Raw genomic sequence first — 20,744 nt, forward strand, 5'->3', positions numbered from 1 at the left:
CTCTAAGGGCTGAACAATATTAAAGAGGCCCTATTATTCTTTTTGGAGTTTCCCCATATGCTAATTTCCAGGTCCCTTTTTGTATTTTGTTCCTCTACTGTGACATGTCTCCATGCTTAAATGTTCAAAAAGGTCTCTATTTGTCTCATGTATAAAGACCCCTTAGCCTATGACGTACAATGTGTTGAAGCGCTTGCCAATAGAAGCTGGAGTGTTCCATGGTGATATCATTGTGTTGTTGAAGTAAACAAAGGAGTTCAATGGAGGCGTTTGCACACAAACCTATATAAAACACACTACTAGAAAAGGAACACCCCAAAAAGCATAATAGGGTCTCTTTAACCCGATGACATTTTTAACTGAGGTTAAACACTGGTTAGGACAAAATACCTGATTTTTTCTCTGACTCTTCCACCACGGCGTGTCTCTGATTCTGAGGGTGTCTGCACATGCAGCGTTAAAGGGGCATAATAAACAGTTTCACCCTCCGCAACAGCATCATCATTTCTCCATGGTCTCCCAGAAGCAGTTTATTGTTGCCACAGCTGCCTGATTCTTAATTACTGCACTGGTAATTAGTGGTTGTCCATAATTTGGATCGGGACTCCAGACTGTCATCCACCCACAGCGTCTTTTGTTGAGTGTGTTTGTAAATGGGGGGAGGACCACACACACACACACACACACACACACACACACACACACACACACACACACACACACACACACACACACCACACACACACACCACACACACACACACACACACACACACACACACACACACACACACACACACACACACACACACACACACACACACACACACACACACACACACACACACACACACACACACACACACACACACACACACACACACACACACACCACACACACACACACACACACACACACACACACACACACACACACACACACACACACACACACACACACACACACACACACACACACACACACACACACACACACACACACACCACACACACACACACACACACACACACACACACACACACACACACACACACACACACACACATCACACACACACACACACACAGTCAGTCATACTGCCTTCATGTGGATGTGCATGCAGCTGTGACTGATGTTCTAACGGCCCACAAGGGGATGAGTTACAGTTTGTCCTGCAGGCAGGGCACAGAACAAAGGAGCTTCTTGGGGGACAGAGGGCTCAATGCTGGAGGTTCAATGCTGATTTGCCTCCTTGAACTAACTCCCAAAATGTTTTCACTTCATTGTCAGAATTCCTAAATAAAATTCTCCAACTGAGACGCTATCACCAACCTTAACATCAGACGTGTCTTTTCCAGCAAGGGTATTATACATTTATTTGAGATCTTCCTTTTTTTATCTGAGTGTAATCACCATGGTCTTGAATCAAGGTTGCATTCCTCTCATCGTAGAGATAGAGATAGAGAGGGCTGGGTGCCTTTTGTCTGATGTCAAGAGCAAAGTGAAGAGTTTCTACATACTTTTGGTTGGACTCTGTTCTGCTTTATGCCATTTTATGTTATGTAAAAAGAAGCAGCTTGATATATACTGTAATCACATTTTAAACGAGTCAGAGGTTTAGTTCAAGCCAGGCTGAGGTTTTCTAGTAATTTGTATCAGGATGTGTTGACTATAAGAATGCTCAATATACAGTTTTAAAGAGGCCCTTTTATGCTTCGGAGTTTTCTCTTCCCTGAAGTGTGTTCTATAGGTTTTTGTACATGTAAATGGTCTGAAAAGACTAAAATCCCTGTGTTCCCTTTAGAGGGAGTTTCTCTCCCACACACTCTGAAGCTGAAATACCTCCATTGGACTCCTTTGTTTACTTTCGCGACATCACTATGTTACACTTGCACTTCTATTGGTTAGCTCTCCAACACATTGTACGTGATAGGCTAAGGGGCGGGACATCTCTAAATGGTTGACCAATCACAAAAGAGCTGACAGCTATGACGTATGAGGTGTTCGTCTAGTGTTGTTATAGATAAAGGCAAACTGATTATTTTTCCAGAGTGCTTTATCACACAGCCCTTATTTATATTCTTTGCACACACAAAAAACAAACATCTCATGACATACAATATAACCTTAATCCTAATGGCCGCAGTAATGACTATTACTTAAGAGTTAAGTAAATGGAATTCGATAGACCAAAAAAAACGCCTGAGCTCAGCCAATAAGTTAATGGAAGGTAATTATTCTCTGTCCAGCCATGCTGATCTTGCTCCAAAACAAAAACAGTACTTTAAAATGCCTGTGAATACATTAGCATCAGAGGCCCTGTGTGTGTGTGTGTGTGTGTGTGTGTGTGTGTGTGTGTGTGTGTGTGTGTGTGTGTGTGTGTGTGTGTGTGTGTGTGTGATCCTACAGAGATGTAGATTAGTCTGTCTGTCTCGTGCAATAAGAAATGAAATGCCCTGAGAGTGGATTCATTTCTGCAATATGTATTTTACCAAGTATAAGAACGATAAAGACCTTTCTGAACATTAAAGCATGGAAACATGTCACAGTAGAGGCACAAAATACAAATGTGAGCCCTGTAAATGAGCACAATATGGCCCCATGAAGGTTGTTAAAACGCTTCTTTTTTTTCAGAAACAGAACACAATAAATGACCTCCGTGGCAGCTGCTGGCCTATCAGCAATACCCCTGAAAACAGTATGACATCTTCTGTCCATGAATGCATCAAATTCCAACAAGCTGATATCTTGATTTAAAAAAACAGAGACAATAGAAAAGGCCTTGGTTAAATACTTCCACACATGATCGAGACGAAAATGGAGAAGACATTTACAATTACAGTGTTTACACGCGAAAAATAATCAATTATTCTCAATGAGCTAAAACAAAACATGCCCAACGTTATGCAAGCAAAGCACCAACATGTGTCAAAAGTGCACTCATACACGTCCTTTATGAAAGCACCCATGACAAATTCAAGTGGTTTTCCAGTCATGTGACCCTCATCTCTGGGGGGAAAAAAACTCCAACCAAGTCAGTTTTCATCAAGTATTCATGTGTAGCGAGCCCGAGGTTCATTATACAGTATTTTCCATTCCTGGAAAACGGAGAGACTGCTGCTACTGCAAATAACACAATTTTACCGTATTCATTAACATTATCTGATTGCTGCCTGGACGTCAGCCAGCACTCCCATCAGCCCCAGAGGCATTTCCCATCATGGCTTGGATGACGTGCAGTCAGGGGAGGCAGGGGAGGCAGGGGAGGCAGGGGAGGCAGGGGAGGCAGGGGAGGCAGGGGAGGCAGAGCCTCACCTGTCATACTCCAATGTAACGGAAACACAACTAAAGAAAAACTAAATAGTAATAATAATAAAATGTCTCCACTGATCTGTTTTGTAAATGTGATTTATGTTTGATTCCAATCGCTTTTTATAGTCAAAATCAGCCGAGCTCCGCTACAACTACGGGTAGCGATGAGAAGTGAGGCAGGGACGAGCTCTGCCTCTCGTAAGCCCACAGTAACTGGCTGGAGCGCGGGCACTAATGTAACGCGGGCACTTATTTTGTGAGCGCGCTCAAGCCCGTTACTGTGGGGTAAGGTGAGGCACAGATGAGCTCTGCCCCCACCTCAGAATGCGTCACCCCACAGAAACTGGCTGGAAAGCGGGCCCTAAGCGCATGCCTGCACCATCTCACTGTATGTCACCAATGTAATGTTTGTAGATCCCTTTATTACATTTATCCTCGCCATCCATAGTCTCTAAATAACGTATTTCACGTATATGATATTTAGGCTCGCTGGTCTCATCATACAACGGCATTGAAAAAAGCACCAGGAGAGGCAGCCATAACCTCTGCCGCACTGAAGGGGGCACAAGTGAGCCCACAGGTTCTTGTTGCTACTGTTATTCTACGTAGAGACGGTATACGCGAACAACAAACTAGACTTTTGAAACTAGAGGAAGATAAGGAGGACTTTTACAAAAAAGTAATAGAGATTGTTGTCCAGAAGGATAGCATGGACTTCATCTTCATGTCAAGATAAGACCACAATTGTAATGCAAATGGGATCTTACTAAGAAAGAACAATCCAATATTTAGATTTTGGGTATCCTTTTGTTGAAAAATGAATCGAAGCATCAGACTAAAAAAGCTTTTGAAAATAACCGAATATTTCGATTAAGGTCAAAATATAATATTTGTAAATCTGACTCTGAAAGAGTCAGTGCCTCACCAGCCATGAACCTCACCGCACGTCACTGATTGGATGCACCTGCCTGCTGCAGCCAGTCATCCCCAGAATGTTGCACTAAAGGACTCGAGAGACGGGACTCCCTCAAGGGAATAACTACAGTGCTTTGAAGCTGCACTTACTAAATGGCATCACATAGAGAATAAGTCAAATACTGTCTTAGTTCTATTGCTTTATGGTTTTACCCTCAAGTATAAATCATATCGACTGACAGAGATCTCTTCAGCTGAGCTTGTTTTTAAATAAAATTCAAACCTACACTATTAAGGATTGTTTGAGACTAAAACAAATCCCTGAGTAAAGGAGAGATCAATCAGCAGCTGTTTCCTTCTCCTGTTCTGGTAAGGAAGTTAAGTTATTAAGTGTGGGTGTCATTTGTGGTGCAGCCTGAGCGTTGAACAACAGAAACAACACAATGAAGATTAGATTAGTTTTAGTCAATTATTAGATTAGTCGATCCAAAGAGATTTAATCAAGAGATTTAGATAATCAAATAATCATTCAATCCTCATTTATAAAGACTAATATATAAATAGTTGTTAGTCTGACTTTTATTAGTAGCTGTCAGGTGTTTTCAATCATACAACATGATTTCTCTCAGCACTGTAAATGTTCAAATATGCATTGATTAAACCCGTTAAGGACTTCTTGCCCAATAAAAGTTGAGACAGTGAAACAGTGTCTCACAGCAAAGTCCAAGAAATTGGCTAAAAGCATATATCATCTTCTATAAGCAATTCATCCAAATATGTTCGAGGTTATTGGGATTTTTATCAGATTTGACGACATCACTTAAGGTTCCCTTCAATTGCAACAAGGATTTTTCTCTTTAGATTCAATTGTGAACTCTATGGTTCCAGCGGTAGGTAATTATATTCATATTTTTAGAATGATTTATATATTTATTATATATTTTATAATAATGTCATCATATTATGCAAATGAATAAGATAAGTACTATTTATTTTAACATTATTAAGATTATTCTTTTTGTATTGTTTTATTTATGTATTCATGTATTGTTTTCTTCCAGATTTGAGGGGAAACTGCTAAAGGGTTGTATATTATAAATGTCTCTAACTACTATGCCACATTGTGTTCAATGGCTGTACACTGTCATACTTAAACCCTTGAAAAAAACCTGAAAGTATTTGACATAAAATAACAGAAGTGCAAATACACCATTACAGAAACCATCTCTAAGATGCAAAACAATGATATTTGCAGAAGAAAAAGCCATGACAGGTTTCAGAGATACAGAAAACTGGACTCCTAGACATGCAGCCTGTGTGCTTTCAATCACAGCCGAGGACCGCAAACACACCATGAACACCTGAGGAGAGGCTGATGGTAAAACTGCCTCCTTCAACCAGGCATTTGTCTTTTGATTTAAATGTAAATTATAATCATTGTTATACTTACTCAGAGTTACTTCCCGGACGCTTTCACCTGCCTCCCCTCAGATGGATCAGATCATCCAGATCAGGAGCAGGTTGGAGGCTCGCTCCTCGTCACAGAACCGGATCTGAAGAGGCTCCACAGCGGGCTCCGGCAACCGGCACCGAGAGTAAATCACTCCCAAGCTGCTGGTTCATTTATGTATTTCTGTCCTTCCCCGGTGCAGGTTTGAAGGGTTTTCCGGAGGATCCCTGATTCACGACCTCTCTGCTTTGCGGGGTTCTCCTTGGGAACAGTGCTGCGTTCATGTGTGGCTCGTACAATCAACACTCCCAGTTTCACACGTGGAATATTGGTTCAAAGGTGATGTGTTGTGTGTAATGTTTTATTGTTTGTTTTTCAATATTTATTTGACTACTTTTTGTATGGCAATGCAGTGTATCGTCCGAAGAAAAAATGCACATTGCCAAGAAAACAAGATGTTCTAATAGGTCCTTTGACAAAGCTTAGTAATAGTAATTTGCCCTGACTTGTGCTTAAGATTATGTTTTTTTTATCAAAAAAGCTCAGAGACACTTTTGACTGACTCTCCCTAAGTGAAGTCATAAAAGCAAAATTGAATTGTATTTTTATAGAATACTAAAATATACATACTGTATACATGCATGCCTTTTCTATTTCCGACAGCCAGTGAAGGCAGCACTTACCATAGGACAAACGCTCTCACTCGGCTCCTGATTGGCTCAGAGGTAAAAGGCTGGCTGTGGTCTCCCTCAGCCCATATGGCCCTCCTCACCCCCCACGAGCCTCTCATGGTGGACAGCCTCAGATCAGGGTGGTGTGTTTTCTCTCCATCATTCAGCATTCAGAGTCCATTTAGGAGTGTCTACTTGATCCTCTTCGTTTCAACAAAACATATAAAAACATTAGTGAATTGAGTACTGACACTGATGGGAAAATGTGTTGATATTGGGTATACTGATTAGGGAATAAAATACAACAAAAAGCCAACATTGGTCAGTAGTACCACCATGTTTGACTGTAATATATTCACTATATAAATGGATTAATACTGTACATATCTGTTTGAAATCGTCACAATAAAAACAACAACGTCACTAGTACCATTGCAGTTTAATAAAACCACACATGTTTACATTTCAGTACTGCAGGCAAAGTCATGAACTTGAAACTCAAACAGAACTCAGATTTGAGTCATAAAAAATGATGATTTCACCTTCTTGAGACTTTAGAATGAAAATATTGTGGTTGAGGTTTTTATCTGGTAAATAATAATTCAGAAGGCTATAATAATAATAATAATTAATAATAATTCCTTACATTTATTATAGCGCTTTTCCAGATGCTCAAAGCGCTTTACAAAGGCTATGTCATTGTACGGCTGTCAGAGACCTTGCAATTGGTCTTTTACTTCAGACTTTAAGGCTTTGTTTAAGTTAAGTTGTTAAAAACTTGAGATTTGACTTAGACGTGCCACCCAATTCTATTTTGCTTTTACAACATTTGCACAAAAACTACTCCACTTATATATTTGATATGTGTTGAAAGAGCAGAATATCTTTCTTTCTCCTTCTCTTATTTAACAGTTAACAGTCTAATTACCAAGAGGGATCTGGTGAAGAAGTCAGCATACATTAATTATTAGTCTTTATTAAACAACACCATGCATAAAACATTCATCTCACAAAGAGCAGAGATGCAGAGATGATTTATGCCAGATTTCACTATTAGCTCATTTCCATCTGCAGTCCCTGGGCGCGTAAACACATGACAACACCATTACAGATTCTATCTAACTTGCAATTATACAGGAAGATCAAACCAGTATATATACCAGTACTTTAATCAGTATTGTTATTGTGAAACGCACTAAAGCATCATTAATGATAATCCAAGATTTTATATGGTTCTGAAATAAGTGTGTCAACGTTAAGACAGGCGGGTCGAGAATCCATTATTTACAATTGAGATTCCATTTTTGAGTACTTTTGGTAAGGATATATTTAAAGGTCCCATGTCATGGCCATTTCTACTGATCATATTTCCATTGTTGAGGTATACTAGAATATATTTAAATTGTGCAATTTTCAAAAATCACATTTTTCTCATACTGTTTCTCATCTCTGTATCTGTGTATTCACCAGGTATTCACTCTGTCCTAAACGGCTTGTTGGAGCTCCTTATCGTGCAGTGGGATGTATAAAGGATTTCAGATTTTTTTCGGGTTTTCTGATATTTGTAAAACTTGTAATTTAAGTTTCAGGCAGGGGGGTAAGGTAGGTATGGGTACGTTTATTTATATAGCACATTTTCAGACACAGAGGCAATTCAAAGTGTTCTACATCATCATTAACACTTCACAAGAAGACAACAGAAAGGAACACAATAAATCCACATAATGGAATAACAGATTCATGAAACCCATGCATAAAAGAGATACAGAATGGTTTAACAACAACATTGTAAATACAGTAGGTGTTAAAATAAGTAAAATACTTTTTTTTAAAGAACTCAGCGTTAGTGAAGACCTCGGGGAGTGTGTTCCCTTTGTGGGGAGTTAAAAACTAAAAGCAGCTTCGGAGAGAAAACTCTGGAGTTAACTTTGGGATTTTAGCCTTTGCAGACCCTTTACATGCACAGAAACCTATAACACGCTACAGGAAAGGGAAACCCCATACAAAGCTGAATAGGGCCTCTTTAACCCTTAGATGCCCGACTGGACCCTCACTCTTCCATAAGTGGATCAAAAAGGACCCGTATTAGAATAATATGTGTTTTTTGTGCCATGTTTGTCATTTTGGTTAAGAAAAATCACTTGTATAATATTTAGTATTATATTTTGGTTCACACTAGAAATATTTTATATTTAATTTTTCACTATTTATAATTTTAGACATTTTTTTTACATTTTGAAAAAAAAGTTTTGAACATATCGATGCAAAGATCTCCGCTATTCTGAGACCCTCACAGTGTTCCAGTCCCTTTTCAAAACTCATCTCTTCACCTCTTGTCTACTCATAGCCCCCCCTCCCCATCAATCCATGCTGGTTGATCAAGTTTGATAGTCCTACACCCCCCACCCTAACCTTCCCTTATATTGGAAAGCGATTTTGAGTCCTTGAAAAGCCCTATACAAATATAATGAATTATTATTATTATTATTATTATTATTATTATACTGACAGGTATCAGATCTTGCTGTGTAAAAATAATCTTCCTGAGAGGTGTCACGTGTGATGCAGTCTGTGTGGTCCACAGTGAATGTATTCCTGACAGCAACAGGTGATGAGAATCAAAGGTTCCCAGAGGATCCCATAGGAAATGCATGCGGGTCATTTTTGACCCATTTATTGGGGTAGTGATACAAAAACTACAATTTCTTAAAATCTATAACATTTAAATTAAAAATTTGAATGGCATGATATCCAAAACATGTTTTTGGAGGAATAGCTGGAATATGAAATTATGTAAAATGTAATTACAAAGATACTTCAAGAGAACCACCTCACCGGGTCCAAAAAGACCCACTTATGCATCTAAGGGTTAAGAAAGTGCAGGACTTTTACTTCTGAGACTTCCACTGTTGCAGAAGCAGAAAGAGGCGGACACACAGGAGGATCTCTCTTTCACCGCTGCTACTATCTTACAACCTGGGAACTCTGTATATTGTGGCTCCCCCCTCAGTGTTGTTGATAACAATGGATAGTTGCTCGGAAACAGAAAACCACCTCCTGCAGTCCAAGGGCAAACACCGCAGTAACCGATAGCTCTGGAGGAGGACGGCCACTGTTTGCCTCGTCCATGGAAACAGACCCCTGCTGCTTTCTGTTCACAAGAGATACAGAGAAACAGGACTCCTCTTGTTGTCATCCAGCTCCGTCTACACAGCACTAGAATACATAAAAAATAGGATTATAATCACACAAAACATGAGAAAACGAATTCTTTATTTATTTTATTATTGCCTGAAATAAATGAATACTTTGTTTTTTGTGTTATGTTATTATAGATCGCATGAAACTAAATAATCATGCTTAATTATTTTTGTTTTATTTATTTGTATTGCCTGAAATACAATAATCCTATTTTATTATTATTTGTATTATTATGATGTTTTGTTTGTATGTGGCCCTCCATAACCCCCCAAAAAGGAGGACACTATTTAATATTTAACATATATTATGCATCTTTAAATCTATTCCGTGTATTATACACTTTACTTTATGACCGCTTTGAAACCAAACGTGCTATAGTCTACATTATTTGCAGTGGAAGAAACTGACCCTAGACTGTAGGTCATGGGTCAAAGGTGAAAGAGTGGGCTAATTGTGAACTTCACTTTGAGCTATGTATTACCACTCTGTTGCCTATTTCTATTTTAGATGATCCCTAGCGTCTCCGAAACCAATCTTCTTCCAATACCTTACTACTCACCCACCCTCATAACATGTTGTTTACGTGGACAGGAAGACCACAGAGTGACAAACTGGTGATAATACGTCCGTGTAATCTCCACATTCCCCTTGTTTTAGATGTTGATCCTTGAAGGCAGCAGAGCATATGGCCTCAGTAAAGTGCAGAGAGGGCAGGAATTTAAGGCTTAGGAATCATTAACAGTTTAAAGAAAGGAAACAGATTATTTTTCACTCAGAGACCCTGCAGCCTGTGGAGCTGAAGTCAGTCAGTAAGTGTTTCTGCTGCAGTTCATCAGTCTCTCACTGCCAGACCTTCAGCGGTTCAGCCAGTCTGGATCATTCAGTAATTAGGTTAGCAGCGTTGGTCAGTGTTAGGACCTGTGGGTCGAGATTCTTATATTTACTATGGACACTGATACTCATTTTGAGCTACCTTTATTTGTTAATATGTAATCTAGGGTTGGAAATTATATTTATAGACGGTGGTAATTGTCTTTCATCTTAAATTGTGTCCAAGTGCTGTACAAAATGAAAATAAAAAAGTGAGTAATAATAGGTTGAACATTAAAATAAACACAAGCACTGAAAGAATAAGAAAATATATAATGCCAAAGAAAAATATATGCGCGTAAAAATTAAAAATGTTCAGAAGAAATTTCGAAACAATAACATAACACATTTTTTATAAAGTCTATAGTATTAAACAACATAGTATCAAATATCATGTCTCAAAACAGAGCAATAGATCCAAATAAAATAATTGTTCCGTCCTTTTTCTCTGAAAGAATATAATTTTAGGTATTTCTGGTTTTATAAGTTGAATATTTTGAACATTTTCAAAAACATAAATCTTAGTAAATTGAATATTTGTGTATTATATATTCCCAAAAATGTCCAAAAAAAGTCCCATTTCTTTTACAAATATCCCGTATAATCCAATATTATTTGATTGATTGTTAATAATCATGTATGTTCTAGAATCCTAATGTATACTGATATTCATCAAATAGAATAAAAATAAATACAATATATTTTAACATGTAAAAAAGTATTGAGATTAATGTGTTATTGGGTTAATTATTGTGTAGATTTTCTTTCATGCAATTTCTTTTTAACCATAACACTTGCATTACAGCTGCTCCATCATCATCAAATCTTGATTGACAGACGTCCAACCAAAGGGGAACGCTCCACTTGACCAATCATAACGAAGAGTAGGCGGGACTTAACGGTACCAAAGAGGTGTTCAAGGCTCTGCCGTACATGGTTATCGGATAAAAAAAGGATAGCTGAAAGTTTCGGCTCATGAAACAATCAGAATGAATGGGACAACATACTCCAACTTTGACAATCAAGAACACGTCTTGAAATTAGGAGAGACGTTTGAGAAACACCCTAAAAGTGGCTACCATACGGTGCGATGTAAGTGGGATTTTGAATCTTGTCTTTTTACAGTAGCTAACAGTAGCATGCTAGTTAGCTTCGTGGCTATACAATACATAGCTAACAGTGGCATGCTAGCTAGCTTTGTGTCTATAAGATACATAGCTAACAGTAACATGCTAGTTAGCTTTGTTGCTTTAAAATACGAAGGCAGCTGTTTGACATTTAGACAGATTTCAATAGCCTTGTGTCTTTGTTGAATCCACCTTCCCGTTTCAGTAAGTTGACAGTTCTGTGTCTTCTTTGTCGTCTTAATACGTTTGTTAACGTAACTATTAGAAGCCGTTGATGCTCCAGCTGTCAAAATGTAAGCTAATGTTAGCATTGCATCAATCTGTACACTACCGCCATCTGGTGGTGACGGTACACAACTACAGCATAGTTGACCCACTTTCGTTTTGTTTATATTTTTGCAACTGTTGTTAAATAACCACACTAATAATGTATAAATTGTGCAAATACTTTCTGTTCTTTTACAGATGACTTCAAGCCAGCCTCCATCGATACATCATGTGAAGGAGAGCTTGAAGTGGGCAAAGGAGAGCAAGTCACTATTACTTTACCCAATTTAGAGGTCAGTAATTGATGAGCATTATACATTGGTGTTTAGTGCCTTAGCCATTAACACATTATCAACAATTGTATGATATTTAGAAAATCTAGTAATACAATGTTTTGGTTGTCTGGTCAAAACCCTCTGAGGGAAACTCTCTGGGACTCTGACTTATGACTTTGTAAACAGTTACAATCCTTCCTGTGTTATTTAAACATTTTAGGGTTCAAGTGCTCCAGTGACGGTCTTCAAGGGGTCCAAGAGGCCGTATATGAAAGAATGCATCCTCATTGTGAACCATGACACAGGAGAGTACAGACTGGAGAAACTCAACAGCAATATAGCTGTGAAGAAGACCAGGTGGGTTCAAAAATGACATTCAATGTATGTTATTACTGTTCTACTTTTTGAGACATTTGACCATCTGTTATTTGAATACAAGTGTCTTCATAAATGTTTACATCTAAAAAATAAAGCTAATTTACAGATTCAATATGTTTTAATGAGGTGAAAATGTGAACATATCAGAAAAGCGACACAATAAAATGATGACTATGTCCTTGTTTGTGTCAAAGTGCTGTACAAAGTTAAAAAAAAACAAAACGCAAGCACCGAAAAATAAGAAATGATATAATGCCAAAGACAAATATATGCGTTTAAAAATTTAAATCAATGTTTCCGGAAGAAATTTCAAAACTATTTTGTTGTACAAAAAAGCATATTATCACCAAAACAGAGCAATAGATCCCAAATAATGCTATTTTGCCGTCATATTTTTGTCAAAGAATACAATTTTAAAGGTATTTCTGGTTTTTCAAATGTTCAAAACCTTTTGGGTTCACATTTTATGGTACCAGATTTTCAGCAGATGGTGTAAGAAACATTGTACATGCCTTTGCTTACTGTATATGTATCTGGTGCATTCCCAGGGCTGAGGGCAGCAGTAAGATCCAAGCTCGCATGGAGCAGCAGACCAGTCGCCTGAAGGAGCAGCCGAAGAGCAGCAGCAGCGGCGGCGGAGGCGGCGGCAGCGGCAGCAGCAGCAGCAAAATTTCCACCAGCTCCAAGAGTTCTCCTCCCAAAGAGAAGACCTCCCCGGCGTCTCCCATGGACGACATCGAGAGAGGTAACGTGGTGTCCGGAAAAATATCTTCCAATTAGAGTGACTTTCCTGAGCATAAATGTTGATGGTTCAAGCTAATTATGTTATGCTGCTTAAAGGTCACCCATTATGCAAAATCCACTTTTTCATGTCTTTTTATACATAAACACATTTCTGTCTGAAAATGGGCTGATCAGATTTTGGCCACTTTATGATGTCATAACGATGTTTTGTCTTGTGTAACCATTAGCCAATCAGCAACCAAGGTAGCCCCCCCCCCCCTTATCACCTGAATCTCCTCCTAGAGCACCATTGAGTTCTTTGTAACCAAATCTCTCTCAGAGGGGCGTGGGGAGGGGCTCCTTATTTTCATCTAAAGTAACAGACAGAGAATCAGCACTTTGGAAACAGGGCTGAAACAGAGGGGATTATGGGTAATGCTGCAATGATCTGTTTGGTGATTCAAACACTTCAGAGACAGGCTCTGTATATATCTGAGAGCTATAACCTTTAAGTCATTGATCTTATTTCTTTTGCGCACTCTCTTTCCTGTAAATTGGGATCACGTTATTTCCTTCATCTCTGTTTGCCTGTGATCGCAGAGTTGATGGCGGAGGTGCGGGTCATGGACCAGCTGAGCAGCGGCGACAGCTCCTCGGACTCCAACAGCTCCTCGTCCTCCAGCAGCGACGACAGCTCCAGCAACAGCGACTCTGATGACGAGCGGACTTCTGCAGCACCTCCCCCCCCGGCTCCAGTTAACCCCAGCATGCCCACTATGCCCAGCATGCCCAGTATGCCCAGTATGCCCAGTATGCCCAGCATGCCCAGTATGCCCAGCATGCCCAGTATGCCCATCATCTCCACCAGCACCACCAACAACAGTCGCCCACAGGAGAGTGGAGGAGGACTCATTAACACTCTCAGTAAGTACTTGGCAGAAAAACTATAAAAGTCAGTTTGACTCCTTCTCAGCCAGACGCGTCTTTATCTTATCAAGCTTTTTATAACGGTAACAGTGACAACAATTTTCAGTAAGTAAGAGAGGAATGCAATGTCTGATGTGTGGGAGATTTAACATGCCGTCTGAAATGTATGCTAGGATAAAATAACTGGTGGGGGAAGCTAATTAATATATTTCAACAACACCATTTTATTTTATTAAGATAAAGATAAAGCACTTGTAGACACATCAGTTGGTTAAAGGGGACCTATCATGCAAAATGCACTTTGTGATGTATTTCATACATCAACATGTGTCCCCGGTGCGTCAGGGAACTCACGCAGCGTCAGAAAACAAAACCCTCTCTCTTTTCCTCCGTACCCAAATCTCTAAAAACGGGGCTACAACGGAGCTGATCCAGATTTGCGTCCGATATGACGTAATATCTGAAATGTGGACCCACGGCCCAATCAGAAACGTTGCTATCAGAAACAATGCCCGACTGTTCTGGACGTAATATGGTCGGTGTTTACATTAGCATCGCTAACACTCAGAGCTAACCTGTACTGGAGAGCATGTGTGTGAAGAAGCAGGAAGTAAAAAGGAACTCACCTTGTGGTATAACCGGCAAGAGAGAAAGCCTTTGAGCTCCAAACTGTTTCAGAGAGAACCCTTGATAATCCATGATATGGCGTTTCATCACGGCAGCATTTAGTTTAGACGGTAGCTGCCGGGTCCCGCATGAGCTCAGACCCTCCTTTTTATTTTTATCATTTTTTATTTTTTTAAAGCTTTTTCCCAAAATCAGCACTTTAGAAACAGGAAGTGAAATAGAGGGATATGAGGCATGGCTAGAATGGGTGATCTGTTTTGTATTTTGAGCAAAACGCTTCATAGACATGTTTTTTATATCAAATCAAATCAAGTTTTATTTATATAGCACATTTATAAACGATTTTTGGTCGAGCCAAAGTGCTGTACATATAATAAAAATAGCCTACAGTAGAGACACTTTACAGCAAATACAACAGCACAGATTGTTCAGAATATCAGTATGAGAAAAACGACACCCTCTGTCCTTAGACCCTCTGTCCTTAGACCCTCACATCGTACAAGGAAAAACTTCCAGAGAAAACCCACAGTTTAAAGGGGAACATGGGAGAAACCTCAGGGAGAGCAACAGAGGAGGGATCCCTCTCCCAGGACGGACAGACGTGCAATAGATGCCGTGTGTAATATATTTTTATATATCTGAGACCTATGCTATTGCCTAGAAATAGCATGATAGGTGACCTTTAAGCTAACAGATGAGTCGGGGGGGAAAAAAGGCAGAGAAAACAGAACTAAACGTCAACAGAAATGGATTTAAGCAGAATATTTTCTTAGATAAAGAAAGAGGATAAAACAACAGTGAAATGAAACCAAGATAAATAGTGAAGAAATTGTACAAATATAACGTTGTTTTAATGACGGCAGTGTTTCCCCTACCATTGTCTTGGAGGGGCGCTGCTCCCCGCCAACGGAGCCCCGCGCCCGCCCTGAAATTCAAGGTGTTTTAAAAAATAAAAAATAAATTATAATTTTTTAGTTTTTTTTAATTATTATTATTTTTTAAATATATAAGTGACAGTAGATATAGATTAGTTGCAATTTGGTATATATAGCACTAGTGCTGCGTACCGGTACGCCAAACCGGTACTGGACTTGTAAAAAGTTTCGGTTCAAGTCCGGTTAAAACCGGAACGTCGGGAACCGGTACTTGGACTCGCAAAAAAACTAGCACTTACGTATATTCTCCTTTTTGTTCTAAACCATCTAAAACCTTCCATAGATCGAGAAATTTGCACTGAGAAAAGACGAAAAACATCGTGTCGGCTTCTGATATGGCGGCCATTACTGAACTCACGAAGTCTCGCAAAATATCGCAACTGCTCGCGAGATCTGTGTGACGTCAAGGGAAGCTAGCGATGTGATTGGCTTAGACATGGTGTCTTGAGTCTTGACAGTCCACAGTCTCCTCACTGTCCGAGTGACATAGATCAGTGTTTCTCAAACTTTTTCATACCAAGGACCACTTAACCCATAAAAAACACTCGCGGACCACCTAACTCCACAAATATCCAAAAACACATAGTATTTTACAAATCGCCTGAAAATGGTACAAACAAGTGGCCATTGCGGAGATATTCCCGCGAGAGTGCGGAAAACTTAAATGTATTTATTTATTTCAAATGTGAAATTTTACCAATATATTCACCAGGGCTCGACATTAAGGACCGCCCGATGGCCCGGGGCCATCTAGTATTTAGCTCGGGCAATGAAGCCTCACCTGCTGGTTGCCCGATCGGGCAATCTATTATGCCAGTATCATGCAGCTCGTGGATCAGTGATGAGTGACCCGACAGTAAAACTAAACATATCTATAACTAGTTACGGTAGTTTGAGAGGTCATTAAAATAGCTACGTGTGATATTCTAACCTGAAGTGTGTGTTTTGTTCCGCTCACCGCTGATCATGCAGAGCTGCGTGTCGACTCGTCAGCAGCAGCTGATCTCTCTCTCCCGTCAGATTAGACTTCACTCGCGTTTATGTCCATATCGATCAGATCCAGCTAGTTCTAGCTAATGATATGACTACCTGCTTATTGAAAGACAACTAAACAATAAGTGTCGCTATGCAACTGGGTGAGGCCGCATAGTATAGCGCAGCATTATGCATTTGTTTACATGCCCACCGGAACCCCGAGGCATTACCAACAGATCAACGCACAATCAACCCATACAGGACATCTCTTTCTCCACATTACGTGTTAGACATTAGAATCGACTCTTCTTGTGTGTCACATACTCTTCTTGTCTGTCAGATAAGTGGCGCAACTGAAGTGGTATTGCGCTAAAGGGAAATGATTTTGACCGGACATTTTGACCGAAGAGATTTAGATTTGCCGGCTAACGGGAACTCTGACGTCGCCATGTTGTGTGCTTCGCGGATGCGTTCGGCTCCTCTCGACTGCTGCTTGGGTCTGATCGGTCAGAGGAGGCATTCGTTCGACCAACTTACAGTAGATAACATTACAAACATTTTTAACAGGGGCCATAATAGTGTAAATAACGTTTGTTTTGGTAGTTATAACTGAATGTAATGTTTTCTACTTGTTTACATCTGGGAAGGCATTTGCCTTCATCAGATGGAAAGTGTCTTGACCAACAACTTAAGTGTTTCTTATAGCTATGCAGGGCGTGCAAGCGAGCAAACACAAACAAGAACAAACAAACAAGTGAAATGAAGAATACAATTGAAATTGTACAATACAATATTGTGGTGGTTCATCTTATAATTCAGTCTAGAGAACCAGACAGCATAGACCTGCAAACATCTAAATGTTCTAGGTGAGGCCCCCCAAACCCTTCGTGCGTCATTTCGTCCGCGCGCATTTTTCAGGGCAATCTCTACTGGGCTCAGGGCCATCTGTACATTAGCTTAGATGGCCCACAGGGCCATCTCCCAAAATCCTTAATGTCATGCACTGCTCACGGACCACCAGTGGTCCGCGGACCACACTTTGAGAAGCACTGACATAGATGATAGATGCTTAAGTTAACTATGTATGACATTTGTATCAAAATTGTATGTATGTACATCACTATGTATGTACTGTATAATGTACACATGTACAGTTGTAGAAAAGACATGGTGTACAGACAGTACAGTCACTACAGTGTATACTGTATAGTAGGTGTGTAACAGTGTAATGCGTATAGTCTACTCTACACTCTACCTTTCAGCAAAGTTTTAGGGATTTAGGCTCAGTCAGCTCAGGGACTGTTTGGTTACTCTAGTTTGGTAAATGTTTGAACTGTGTAGTAGTTGCTGTAGTTGCTGTCATAAGTCATTTGTAGACTAAGTGGCAAAAAGTGTTTTTTTTACATTTGTACTTTGTAGAGAAATGTAGACACAAGTTGGAAGGGAGCACAATAAACCTGACGAGTTTGAATTTGAGTTCATTATGAGTTCATTTTCAATTGATAATTAGCTCACAATAAGTTCACTTTAGTTACTCACACAACTTGACACAAGCCATGGTTCAGGTCCGGACTTATAAGTCCGGACCTGAACCTGAACCTCTGGACTTGAGTCCGGACCTGAACCTGAATGTGAGTCCAGGTACGCAGCACTATACAGCACCAACTTGCAACTAATCTATATCTACTGTCACTTTGCACTTTGAACATGTGCTCTTTTATTAAATAAACTAAACGCTTTCATTTTAAGTTGTGAGTTTAGTGTTTTTGACCCTAAGAAACACTGATGCATTAATCAATAACAATAATCCACAGCTCCTCTCTCTGCTCCTTAGGATTTAAAAAATATATATATCCCAATGCCCCCCCCCCCCAAAGCAGTAAACCTACTGTAGGGGCAACACTGGACGGCCTCATGTATTTAAGCATCTTAATCTCATTGTTCATTTTGCTACGTACCTGTGTTGCAGAGAGTGACCTCCAGCTGAGTGAATCCGGCAGTGAGAGTGACTGAACGACTTGAGGACGTGTTTGGACATCAGTAGGATCTTCAGTGAGGAGTGAAGGAACAGGGAACAGACCTGTCAGTGTCTTACTCCCTTTAATACGGGACTCTGTCCTTGACATATTCACATTTCTGCTAGCAAATATCCTTTGTTGCTTCGCCGCCAACAAACTTCTATTTTTATGTCACATTTTTTGCTTTGTGATCTTTTTTTTCTGGTGTGAAAACTGTATGTTACAAGGATGCCTTATTTCAGAGTGGCATGATGGGATTGGTGTAAGAGAAGCAGTCAATGATAACAAACCATCACACCAAGTGTTTCATCTCACTGGGTGCACATTGAGCATATCCGAGGCAGAAAGACAGCGGTGATTACAGTATGTCGTGCAGATGGATGTCCCCATCACTCGGTCCCTAACCACCTCTGGAGTTCCTGCATTTCAGCTTAGCAATATTAGGATAGTTTGTCGTGCCTTAGGTCAGATTTCTGTAGATAGCTTCAGTTCAGCTGCTTTCGTTTCTGATGGGAAACATTCATCCGTGACAGCTGATAGTAATAGCTGATAGCTGGCAGTCGGAGAGCGCAGACCTCTGACCAGGCCAAAAATAAAAATCATGCCAGTAGCTTTTCTGTAATAATGCTAACAAAACAAACCGAACTGAAAACATCAGACATATAAATGGAGGTAGTAATTATTTTTTCTCAGGATGAACCACAGCGATATTTATCTTCTACTTTTGTTGTGACGTTACATGTAGAGCTTTTTTCTTTGTAAACCCAGCTGCAGGACAAGAAACTATTTAAATGTGAAGCTAGAAACATTTAAATAATTGCATATTGACATTTCTACTATCTACCTAGAAAGTTGTAGCTAACTGTTTCTTCATTACACACTCTGAAGTCATCATTGATCATCCATGCGTAGCGTTGTGAACAAACTGAAGAGTTTTGGTCCGATATGTATTCTACTAAAGCTGTGTTGATCTTTACCAGCCCCTGAGGAATATATCTGGCTCTTTAGCCATTAGACACTCCCAACATGTCCCACAGCTATTTGCTAAAAGTGTCCGTCTTCTGTTTGACACTTTACCGTTTATTTAAAGTAATGTCGGCATATCACAGCTGCCTCTTTTGACTTAGAACAAGGTCGATAAGAGCGGAGTTTGTCCAGAAAACCAAAACGATCAGCTGAAACACGCTAAAATGCTCGCTATTGCTTCAGGTACGGTAATAATTAATATGGATCATTGCAGCTTTAAGAAGTAAGATGTCTTGAAACCTTGATTGCTGTGATATCTCGGTTTATAAGTAGTTTTGATTTCTTGCGAAGTAGTGCGCTTAGTTGACTCAGTGAGGGTCATGCTTTGTAGCTTTAAACCTGCAATACTTGAATCTAATTATTTATATTTTCAAAATATACTCGAACATCAGCAAATTGCTTAATATATTTTCTATATATATATCAAAAGCCAAGCAATTGGAAGTTAGTATGAACTGTATTGCGCAAAACAAGCCAGATGCTTTGACGCTGCACCTCAATGCGAGTCTTTAAGAACTTGGTGTGCCTTTTTGTTATTTTCCTTTATAACGTAGGCCTTCTTCTTGTTTTGCCACAAGCCCCATTTCCCTGCTGCGCCCCGACTCAGCGTACAGGAAGTTGCTGTCTATGTCTCAGCCTTTATTTTACCCAGCTGAATGATAAGTGTTGAAGATGTCTTAAAATGTTTCAGCCTTAAGGAGAACGGTGGCCTCAGAGAATCATTTGTAAACTATTTGAGAGTAATTTCTTTTTAGAAAAATAAAGATTTTAATAGTTTTTGTGCTTTTGCATTGCCCAATATGTATATTTTTTATTTTTGTGCAACCATGTGTGGATTTTATTGTGATTACATAACATTTTTCTGATCGTAGTGACCCTGAGGTTACGCCCGGTTACTGCAGGATATCCTGGACGTAAGCTTCCTTCCTTTTTTTAATTTCATTTAGTTCCCATCAAGGGGGAAATTAAGTGCTTTGATTAGGTTCATAGTTGGCACAAGCTTTTTTTCTTTGTTGGATCAGAATAGAGAAACAATAGAACAGTCAT

General features: G+C 39.6%; 2 protein-coding genes across 2 annotated transcripts in view; one reads left to right on the forward strand and one right to left on the reverse strand.

Moving 5' to 3' along the window:
* The window catches only part of si:dkey-91i10.2 (uncharacterized protein LOC555224 homolog), a 225,780-nt gene extending 219,851 nt beyond the window's left edge, over positions 1 to 5,929 (reverse strand). The window contains 1 exon segment of the mRNA XM_034203674.1: positions 5,678 to 5,929. The gene's annotated coding sequence lies outside the window, so the exon portion shown is untranslated.
* A 5,310-nt stretch (positions 5,930 to 11,239) lies between these two features.
* On the forward strand, positions 11,240 to 20,474 carry eaf2 (ELL associated factor 2). Its single transcript, XM_034203666.1, has 6 exons — positions 11,240 to 11,511; positions 12,012 to 12,106; positions 12,309 to 12,445; positions 13,015 to 13,211; positions 13,790 to 14,113; positions 18,623 to 20,474. The coding sequence occupies exons 1-6, from the start codon at positions 11,409 to 11,411 to the stop codon at positions 18,664 to 18,666; spliced, it is 900 nt and encodes a 299-aa protein (XP_034059557.1). The 5' UTR covers positions 11,240 to 11,408; the 3' UTR covers positions 18,667 to 20,474.
* The last annotated feature ends 270 nt before the right edge of the window (positions 20,475 to 20,744 follow it).

The sequence above is a fragment of the Gymnodraco acuticeps genome, unplaced genomic scaffold (assembly GCF_902827175.1).
Source record: "Gymnodraco acuticeps unplaced genomic scaffold, fGymAcu1.1, whole genome shotgun sequence".
Taxonomy (NCBI): Eukaryota; Metazoa; Chordata; class Actinopteri; order Perciformes; family Bathydraconidae; genus Gymnodraco; species Gymnodraco acuticeps.